Below are 11,375 nucleotides of genomic sequence, written 5' to 3'. Positions count from 1 at the left end.
GTACAATTCATTCTTTTCCCTTTCGCAAGTGCTATTTGATATGGGTATCTTGATAAAAAAAAACCACGCTTTCTCTAAGCTGCCCTTTCTTGATCCCACTTTTTTTGGCAGAATTTCTGCGAATTTATAAAGTATAATTTAACGACTGGGATTATTTCCTAACTTAATTTACTAATACACATTTAATAGTTTAAAATTCAAGTACCTAAATAAATGTCTTCTAAGGTCAATCGAAAATAAAAATTTCGAGAAGAAATTTAACTTAAGAGAACAACGCGACAGAGCTAAGTTTTTTGCAATCAGAGCCGGACATGAAATTATAAATAAGTAAAATATTTAATAACAATTTACTAGATAAAAAATTGGCAAGCTGCAACAACAAGCTTCAAAATAAAAAGTAGTATAATTTGTAAGAATGACAATATTTGTTTTCCAGCTCTGTTTGCGACGTGGCCGATTTAAGGAATTACTATAAATCGTAATTTTATAGTCCAATGTGTGCAGAGTAAAACAGAAGAAAAATATACATTGGGAGCTAGAAGATTGGTGAGAGCTTGTATCACATGAGCGACGAGGGAATCGGGGATTATCAAATTGGTGTCACGGCACAAAAAATGCAAACGTCGTATATACGCACGTAATGTATTATATAATGTAGCATCACAGTCAAGATTGTAATATTACAATAACGAGCATGCATATTTCGTCTGCCGACTTTTGTTCTTCTTCCACAAATCACCATTATTTTTTGTTTACTCATCTTCCGATTCCCTTCTCCTTCCTCAAAAATATTGGAAGGAAAAAGAAACTCAGAACGCTACGAGGGGACAAAGAATTAAATCAGAATTCACTACTTAAAAAGAATTATTCTTAAAAAAACTCTGAATTTCTCGATCTTAGGAATATAAAACTCGTCATGTTTTAGAGAAACCTGTTGCTTGCTTCAGAATTAAAATTATTCAGTTCTGTGGATTATTTATTTGATTAAAAAAGCAAAAGATATTATTGCACAACGTCGCGATGTTCCAATCCTAAAGTCATAGTTTTGATCATTAAATTTCGCGTGTTCAAGATCTAACCACACTTAAACATAACCCCAAATTCGAAGACCACTTCGACGCCAAATTTACATTAGAAGACTTTACTCGACTATATTGAAAGCAGGAACTGAAGTAAAATAAAAAAAGCAAACAATATTATTGCACTTGGTCGGTTCGTTTCAATCCTGAATTTTAAGGCGCAAAATTTAAAACACAAAACTATATTTTCATACAAGAAATCCAGAGTTTTGTTTAGAAAGACAGGACGTAATTCGCACGCGATCGATTAATGAAATTTTTGCTTTTCGTGCATCTGACCCTCTCGCGAAAAAAAACTCATATTGGGAGATATATATATATATACACACACACATATATGCATACTTTTATCGTATGAATATTGCATTATGCATGTACTATATGTATATGTATGTAGTATGTTCTAGATATAGCAGATATATGTATAATAAAATCGCATTGTTATTTTTGCTAAGCTTGGCACTTGGATTCTCTTAAAACAAAAAGAGATATTTTTATCTCCTCGAGGTGATTTTAATTGAAAATTGGACAATTTCTTTTTTATCAAAATCGAAAACTCAGGAGGAGAAAACGCACCGGAAGATATTATCTGGAAAAGATCTTTGTGCACATGAAAAGTGTCTTTTTTATTGAGAAGATGAAAATAGGTTCCAAATTGTGCAATCCAGGAATTCCTTTCAGTTCGATAAAAAGGGGGGGGGGGGGTAAAAGAATCAACTTGGACGAAAATGTAAAGTTTGAATTTATCGGTGATTTTTGTTCATAAGAAGATAAGGCACACGTGCACTTTTAAACTTCGGTTCGCGGCTTCAGATTTCTTCAGAGAAATTGAAGGCTTTAATTTTCACGGCAGATCAAATAAGTCCCTGAAATATTATTTTCCTCAGTGTGCGAAGCCAGGAGATCTTGATACAATAGATTAGTTTCAGTTTAAATAAAATGCTTCGATTCCCAGATATTTTGTGTGGTATTTTTATAGTGCTCTTTAAGTTGGTACGACGTGGTAACTATAATATTCGATTTAAAAAGGAGTGTGTATCGATATATTGACATAAATGAACGGGAGACGTATGGCACAGTGAAAAAAATCAGATCAAGACAAACAAGCGTTGCTGTTTAACAATTTTTATTTGGCTTTTAAAAATAATTCGGCAACAAAAATATATTAATCGATCGCCAGCTTCTTTGTTAATCAAAGCCTTTTATCATTTTTTTTACCATTTTTCCTAACTAATTATCGCATTACAATAATATTGATATCTAGTTGTTAAGAGTAGAGTTAAATATCACTGTGCCATACGAGTTGCGTTGCAAAAACGGCAGTGCGATTAAAAATAGAAGACTTGTCAAATTGGTTATATACCTGATTGTTCTTGGATTCTTACTCGCAGAGCCGATAAGTGTCACTCGACTCTTTTATCTTGTCCCTTCAAAAGGCCACAGTTTCAAGCACTAAGTCGTCATAGCATGCGGAGTAAACTCATCGAAATCATTCATCATTAATTACTTAATTGAGCAGTATCATTCGAGAATAAAACGCAATAGCTGACGCCTAACTCTGAATCGCTGTGCAGCAACAACAATGGAACATAATACTACGATATTTTAATGGAAATAAAAACTAAAGAAAACTTCGACGTATCATTCTACAACACCACGCACACGAATGCGAATAATTCGGTAATATTATCCATACAATACCCTCTAATTATTGTTCACGCTGATTTCTACTGTTAAACTCGTGCTGATTGCTACAGAGTTAAATGATTTATTGAATCCGTTAAGTTTTCCATTACTTGTCAAATTTCCTACGCACTTTCGTTTTTTTCACTATCGATTTGCCATTCTTTTTGCAGCTGTACCACGAAGAATATTATAATTTGGTTCAAATTATTAAGACAGCATGGAGCTTGCTATATGTATTCTTCGTGCAATAACAAAATTTTAGGAATGGATGTCAAACGAAATTTTTAACTTGAAAATTAAAAATTGTGCAAGTTACAACAGTTTTATCAGAAAATTATTATTTTTTTTTTTAATTTGCGAAATACAGACAAACGTCAACAAGAAAAGTTATTCCTTTCAGAGAGTTCGATAAAAAGTTCATGTTTCATTCTTCGATACTTGCACCAAAAAACTATTGAAAAAATTCCCACTTTTGTTTAAAATCCGTTTTTTCTAAAATAATCAAAATGATTAACATTTGTTCTTTTTTATTTTAATTGAGGTTTCCCTCTTTATTCAAAAATCACAATAAAAAAATGTTTAAAAATTGTAAATTGAGGAAATGACAACCGATTTTCTGAAAATACGAAGTTTTGTCTTTTCTTACAAAAATATAACGAAATATGGAAAAATGTGCAAAAGCAAAATTTTGTTCCTTTCTAAGAGTGTTATAAACAAAAATTCTCTTTCATGTTTCGATATTTTGCACAGTTTTTTTAAAGCATTTGCAGAAATATACATTTTTCAAAAATATGAAGAAATGGAAGAGGAACTTTTTGTAGAACTCTTGGAAAGGAACAATTTTCCTTATCGGTTCTTTTATGCAGCTCGTATATTTTTGGTGGAGGAACAAAAATTTCCATTTTCAGAAAAACGGTCGTATTTTCTTCATTTAATATTTTCTGTGGGTTTCGAAACAATGAAAAACTCCCCATCAGAGTAAAAAAGAACAAGTTAATTATCTTCATTATTTCATAATAAGAAATAATTTTCTACGAAAAAAGTTCCCCTTTTCATAAAAAGAAAATTGAAAATGGTTCGGTTCTACATCTTGAAATGTTTTTTTTTTTGTTCTTTTTGTTTTTTTTTTTCGTTTACAAAGAACCCAAAAACCAAGCTTTTTACTTTCTTAACAATTTGTGCCACATTTATATGGCTTCTACTATTTATGTCAAACTTACAAACAGGTTGGAGTTGATAGTTTTTGAAACCGAATAGTTTTATATACATAATTTTATGTAAGTGTTCAAATTTTCTTTTCTCTAACTACCGAAATCACAATCGAAGTGAGTCTTTTGATTTATTTTGAGTTTTTCTTTTCTTATTCTTTATTAATCACCTGCGAGATCTAAAATTTCGCGAATTAGTATTTGGGAAATATTTTTGAGAATATTCCCGTAAATAGGCACTAATATGTACAGAGAAAAAATAAGTCTCATTTTTCCTAAATAAAAATCATTACACTTTCATAAATTCTCAAAAGGAAGGTTGATCGCAAATATTCTCGAAGACATTCCCTAAACTGAGACAAGTTTCGAACTTGCGGGAATTTATCCGAAGGGCGATAGTGTGATAGCGAAGTTACTAATAATTACATTAATAAGAATCGTAACATGTATCATATCATATTACACGAACGAATAAAATTTAGAAGCGAAATATCGCTAGCATGTACATTATTTTCGGGTCGTCTTGAATCGACAAACACCTTGAATAACTATTAAGAAATCTAGCCTGACTTCCTTAATACAAAACCTGTTACGATGAGTGTTCCTATTATTATTAACCATTAATAACGTTGCGTTAAAAGCTAGTGTTAAAATTCATAAAATTTGTTATACTCTACACGATATACAAGAATTTTGGACACAAGAGCATCCTTTCGATCGTTGCCGTATGCGATCTTCAAGTAACTCTCGAATACATCAGTCGTAGTTACACTTTTCTCTCATTGCATTCAACCTTGAGTACTAGATCTGTCACCTTTCTTTTCCTTTATTTTTTCTTTCCTCGCCTCGCCTCGCTATCTAGTTTTGGCCCGTTTCATATATTTAAGTTGAACATTATCATTATTGCAACCTATACGAGCATCGAATTCTTTCCTAGCGAAACCGATAAGAGAAACAAAGAAAAAGACGTAAAAGCAAGGAAGAGCTCGATATTTTGAAAAATTGATTCTTGCCGAAATAATATCTTTTGTGCTGGACGAGCTTTTTTAAACGTATAAAAACTCAGATGGAATTAATATCGGATGATTTCAAAGATGTGATATGCAATCGCAGAGATGTGGACGTGAAAACGGGTATAAAAAATCAAACTTAATTACGTCCTAACCACTTTTAGAGCCTTAACAACAACTAATCTAAAAACATTGAAGCACTTTACGAAATTTCGCAGGAATACAATTTTCTCACATTTACGTCTCCAGAATGTTTCGCAAATCTAAAATGATTCAAAGTTTATTTAAAAAAACCTAAAAACATTATTGACAAAAAACTGCTCTCGGAACCTCGAATTAAGGTTACAACTAAAAAGATAAATATCTAGACACTTTAACATTTTCAATGATATGACGAATCGTACTTTCGAGGTCACTTTAGAAGAAACCTTGTTTTCTGCTCGCTAAAATATGTTGATTTTTTGATAGGAGAAATCTCTAAAGCAGCAGAGTCCTGGACCGACTTTGTAGTTAAGCACATTTTTAAACTGGACGACACATTCTGGACGTGCGTGGTGTAAATAACTTACGTAGACTTTACAACTTTTTCATCTTTTCTCTTCTTTACGATTGGACAGTCTTGGACGCGATGCAGCTTTCCTTTGGGGATGGAGTGTTCCAACGAGAATCGTCGGCCTTTCTGATTGTCATCAGACTTTGCTAATTGCACGTGAACGGACTGATATTGTCGAAGGATCAGTATGACATGAAAATCAAGAAGAAATCGCGCTTTTCCCTATTTTTACCGATGATTATTTCCTTTTTATCGAGGATTGCTTCCTTTTTACTAGATTGATCGGAATTTGCCGCAACTCTCGTAGGCAAAATAACGTGAGCATTTTTCAGTCAACTCTGTGAGAGCCCCGTCTTCGGTCAAATTTCAGGAATAATTTTAATCACGAGATTATCCTTTAAAGATGCCAAAGAAATGCGAGTTCTGCATGAACATCGAGACTGTGGTACTGACAACTGAGAAGAAGCGATGGACGAGAGGCGACTTTTTCAGTTTGTGTCAGTAGAGCTGATTCTCCTTCCCTTGAGGAATCGAGTTATTTACAATACAATGTATATCGTATTCCTCGACCAGAGTCTTTAAGTAATTCAATTTCCCCCCTAAATAATCCTTCCGCGCACACCGCTGCTTGTAGACTAAGTCGTGATTCATTGTCTTGTAATCTTGCACAATTTGATTCTTTATCCTCTGAAATAAGAAGAAAGAGATTTACATTACATTGTTTCTGATGTCAGCCAACAAATATTCAATCGAGATGGCTTCGCAAAACATGGAAAACAACTACTTTCATTCAATAAAAAATTTGTCTTGCACAGGAAAAATAGTTATTTAAAATATAGTTACATCAAGTTGTTGATGATTTCCCTGAGCTTTAATTTCGTCGTATTTCCGCTTCCACTCAACGTATCGAACTTGCACCGGGGTAACCAAGTCAAACAATTGTTTATATTCCGGATAAAGGGAGTTGAATTCTTCTTTGTATCGTCTCTTCTGCTCCAAGCTGCTTACCTTCGTGTAACAGCTGAAATTCACAAATAAAATGATAAACTGCTTTATTACCATTTTTCATGTTTGAACGGTAGGACGCAAGTTTTCTACAGTACCCTTCCTAGTGCCTTTAGATTGTTATCGATCAGAAGGCCACAAGCAATATGAAAATTGTAGAAAACTTGCGCCCTGCACGCCCATAAGAAAGGACACCAACTGCCCCAAGTCAGAGGAATTTCGAAAATCGAAATAATATGAAAGAGACTCACGTGAGGTAGTCAGGATATGCTTCATGGTGATTGGCAGCCTGAGCCGTTTGGGTAGAAGCGTTGTTGGTAACATTGCTGGAAGAATTGGGGCTTGTCGTAGGGTCAAAGGCGATTCCAGCAGGTCCAGAATTTTCGAGCCGGGCGTTGGTACTGTTTCCGTGGTTTCGCCGCTCGTCAGTACCGAGCTCGTGTTGTTGCGCGACGTGGCTCTGCTCATCTTCGCTATCACTGGCTGATAGACACAAATTTGCAGCAGGGTAGCTGCTACCACGAAGCACTTCGTTATTAGTTGTTCTTTCAGCAGAGTTGAGGCGACCCTGCTGCCTCTGGTTCCAGTTGCTGTTCTGCCCGGCAAACAAACTGCTTCCACTATTGCAAGTGCCACTATTACTACCGCTGATTACCTCGATACTATTAACACTACCCGAGACTCTCTCAGCACTACTAACTCGACTCTCGGCACTACTGATGCGACTATCTCCACTATTGACACGGCTATCACCACTACAGACACGACTATCGCCACTATTAACACTACCACCAGCCGTCCTTCGGTTTTCTCCGTGGTTCACAAAAAGAGGTTCTGGTTTCCGATAATGAGATATCCGAGGTTTTTTCGTAGGTAAGCCGTCGTTACCCTCATAGTATCCTGGTCTCTTGGATTTCAGTAGTGCCAGTGGTGGCGCTGTTATCGCCGGCGGTGATCCTGGATGAACGGAATTTGGAGACTGTCCACTCCCTGTGCAAAAAATGGTTTTATTAAAAGAGAATTAGGCTACAATTTCTGACTTTCTTCTTATCTTGCAAGTTTTTCTTACAAATCCATCTGAGCATTCAAAAAATTCACATTTATGAATATCAACCATTTTCGAGATACATTTGTAAAATCAGTAATCAATGCAAATATGCATGGCATATTAATAAATTGGATACGATTAGGATTTGACGAAAAGTAACAATCTTCAAATCGAAGAGCCGTAATGATAGTTTGAGTAATGAAAAGGGCAATATTAAGGTTATTTTTAAATGTGACATATGAAACATTATTGTTTATGAAGTCTAGCTGCTGTGGTAAAGAATTAAAAGAGAAGGAATCTGAATTATGATAGTATATTTTTAACACTAAAACTGACCACTGGATCCATCACTGGAACCGGGAGGTGTGAGGTTCTGAGGTTTCCTTCTTTTGAGAAGGGACTTTTCCTCCTCGGTGTAGTGAATCCAGTTGTCCCGAACATCATTCCACACGGCCCTTTTCAGGTGATAGGCATTATCCCTGTTAAAGGCGATTTCCGTCAAATGCTCGAATAATTTACTACGATCCTTCTCTTTACAACCCTCTGGAAAAGCAAATAAAAATTTGGTTAATTAACTTCAACCAATAGCAATATTTCCTAATGAAAGGAGACATATGTTTACTAAGGACCTATAATTCAATTAAAAATTAATTCTTACCCCTGTTTATACGTTCATAGATTTCAGGTTTCTTGTATGGCCTTAACGCAAGGAGATGGATAAGCCTCTCTCTGTAAAAAATATAAATTACAAGTTAGAACTGTATTCCAGGCATAGTTTCAAAGAAAATTAGTTCTTCTGTCGAGTTTTATCGGACTAAAGACTGCCACATTAGAAATATAGACATTAGTAACACATACATTGGAAAGAGATACATTAGAGCCTCGACATTAAAAATATGTGCATTAGAAACATGAACATTAAAACCGCAGAAGTTTGAACCAAGACGAGTTCTGTCGTACTTTAATGCCTTCACTGATCCTCGATGGTTATGTAAAGGTCCAAAGAGGTAATGGCACGTCAATCTTTTTTTAGGTATTCAGCATTTTTACAAACTTTCTGGAGCTGCGATTAGCAAATTTTGTAATTGCGGATTAAATTAGACTAATTAAAGAATCTCGATTAATCCTTCAAATGTAAGATAGTAATCCAAAATTAAAAGGCTTAATTCGAACGGATTCTACACATCAGACACATTCGCAAAATGAAACATTCAAAATGGTGAAATATAAAAAACGAAGCCAAATATTCTACAATTATTTTTAATTATAAACCTGAACAATTCAAGATGAACCATAAAACATGTACACACGAACGCACACGCGCGCGCGTAAAACATTTCCAGCCTGACAGTGCTGTCTAATTATAAATTTAAGAATTTGGAATTATTTGGAAATTTAAAATAATTTATAAAACTTCACTCCGAAATTTCGAACGATTAAACTACATGTATATTTCAAAAGCCTACGATTTGAAACAGAACAATTTTGAGCCATTGCCATTTCAACGTTTAAATTTGAAAATCGTTCAATTTTTAATAGATTTATCATTGTTAATTTTTCAAATATTTTATTAATATTTATTTACACTTAGTCGACTTGACACGTTTTACCATCTAAATGGTTGATCAAAATGAAAGATTTTATCTTTGGAAATTTTACAAATTTAACTTTTCAAACTCAAAATAATTTCAAGCCGAACTGATTGAAACTTGCCGTTTAATGTGATATCAAGCTTGAAGAGATTTAAAACGAGTTTCTACTCAAACTAAAAAAAAAACAAAAAAAAAACGAGTCAATAAATAAATTTAATGTCATTTCCCGGAATTTAACGATCTCAACAAATTTCAGGCGATTTGGTCCGTCCCGCAGACACCCAGCTAGGTATTTATTGATTAATGAAAGCATTAAATATTTTTCATTGGTTGATATAGATTCTTAGATCTTGACAAAGAATAAGTAACTTAACTAAAGTCAAAATTAAATTTTACCTGATAGGTGTACGCGTAATGTCTGGTAGTTGCTTTTCGGGCTTGCTTCGAACCGGAGGAGGAATACGGGAGACTGGTTTAGAAGAAGCTGACGCGGACGACAACCTGGATGAACCAGCACCGGAAGTTGAAATGCTTGGCGATTCTCGCTGTCTAACATTCGAGGGTAGAGGTGGTGGTGGTATCGTCCTTCCAGTTCCTTGCACCTTAACTTTTCGCCCGATATTCGGCCCGTTAGCTTTAATCATCCTCGTACTAAAAAAATCAAAGTCAAATACATTTTTTTTTAAATTTTAAATTAAGAATAACTTTTTGATGTGAAATTGACTTATGACAAGCTCATATAGTTTTCACGTTATCTTCCCGAATCGTAAAGGCTGAACATGTGTTATGACTTTGCTATTGAACATGACAAAGTGTAATTGCAAGGCGAAAGAATAATTAATTAGCAGATCATAGGTTGTAAATACAGTAGTGAAAAGGTAAGAAAAGAAAATTGGCAAAACTTTAGTTTCAAGAAAAAAATCTTGTTGATAACTTATCTATTACTTTAAAAGTCATAAGAAAATTTCTTATTAATAATAAGTCTAGTAAATGTTTAGTTGTGAATTTAAATATAGACCTTTCTCGATTATTTATTCTTTTGCATCATTGTATTATAAGAATGAATTAAAAGAGTATTTCATAATTTAAATTAATTATGACATTATTTGAAAGGTTGTAATTCAAATTTGTACAAAGGATATACAATTGAATAATAACTTACCATTTATTCTTATTATTTTCTTCGGCGACAGCCATACGATGCCTGGTAGTTTCATAGACATCGTCATTGGCATGTATTCGCATTTTACTCGGTATAGTTCCCAGACTCTCCAGACTACTAAAATAATTGTTAAACGAAATTCGTTAAATAAAATTAATATTAGTCAAACTAAAAACTTTATTTGTTAGAATATGTAATAGGAAAGCTTTTAATTCAAAATTCGCGTCATAACGAGGTTAATGTTAAAGATAACGTCTAAGATACGGTAAGTGGTATTAAAATACTTTTATATATTTATTTATAATTAGCATAAATAATTTTACATTATATTACTGTTAAAAATACTTACCCTGGTCCAGTTTGCTGTATACATTCGAAGCCGCCCTGGGGACCCTCAATGTCTTGATTACCGGAAAGACTGAAGGTAAAATTCGCAGTTCCATGGCTGGATTGTGAGGATGGAAAGGAGAGTCGCTGAAATCAAACAAAGCAAAAAGGAATTTAATACAAAGTTGCAATTATCTTATCTCTAGCAGTTTGGTTTCAGCAATTATTATTCAGAATAATAAAAAATAAGGTTAAATTTCGCGCGCAAATTAAGTATAAATTGGGCATTTTCAGTTCGAATATGGCCTGCCGATCACCTACTAGGCAGTCTGATAAGTCCTTGAAAAATGAAACACGGAGACGTTTTTTTGGCCAAAGTCGGTTTTATTTTTCAACATACTCTCCTTTTAGGTCGATACAGCGAGTCCAACAATTTTCTAACTTTTTGATACCGTCCGAAAAGTACTCGATCGGAAGGTCTCCAAAATACGTCTCAGTTTCAGCTATGAGCTCCTCATTTGAGTAAAAACGCTTACCCGTGAGCCATCTCTTCAGGTTAGGGAACAAGTAATAATCGCTGGGGGCCAGGTCTGGTGAATACGATGGCTGAGGAACCAATTCGAAGCCGATTTCATGCAATTTTGCTTGCGCAACTAAGCATGAATGAACAGGCGCATTGTCGTGATGATAAAGCGGTTTTTTCTT

The 11,375-nt window shown here is 34.3% G+C and overlaps 1 protein-coding gene across 2 annotated transcripts in view; it reads right to left on the bottom strand.

Annotated features, from left to right (window-relative positions):
• Window positions 1–2,978: 2,978 nt before the first annotated feature.
• Window positions 2,979–11,375, bottom strand: part of LOC117177945 (RNA polymerase II elongation factor Ell-like) — a 114,788-nt gene continuing 106,391 nt past the window's right edge. The window contains exons 3-10 of one of the 2 annotated variants that reach the window (XM_033369074.1): window positions 10,693–10,817; window positions 10,344–10,460; window positions 9,578–9,832; window positions 8,248–8,318; window positions 7,926–8,132; window positions 6,793–7,531; window positions 6,380–6,557; window positions 2,979–6,223 (exon numbers count right to left, since the gene is read on the bottom strand). In XM_033369074.1, coding sequence (XP_033224965.1) covers window positions 6,035–6,223; window positions 6,380–6,557; window positions 6,793–7,531; window positions 7,926–8,132; window positions 8,248–8,318; window positions 9,578–9,832; window positions 10,344–10,460; window positions 10,693–10,817 — 1,881 coding nt within the window. In that variant the 3' untranslated portion in view covers window positions 2,979–6,034. The remainder of the gene's footprint in view (window positions 6,224–6,379; window positions 6,558–6,792; window positions 7,532–7,925; window positions 8,133–8,247; window positions 8,319–9,577; window positions 9,833–10,343; window positions 10,461–10,692; window positions 10,818–11,375) is intronic. The other variant, XM_033369075.1, reaches the window with a different exon arrangement.

Source organism: Belonocnema kinseyi, chromosome 8 (assembly GCF_010883055.1).
Source record: "Belonocnema kinseyi isolate 2016_QV_RU_SX_M_011 chromosome 8, B_treatae_v1, whole genome shotgun sequence".
NCBI lineage: Eukaryota > Metazoa > Arthropoda > Insecta > Hymenoptera > Cynipidae > Belonocnema > Belonocnema kinseyi.
The sequence above is the reverse complement of the archived record's forward strand: the minus strand, read 5'-3'. Positions and strand labels throughout refer to the sequence as shown.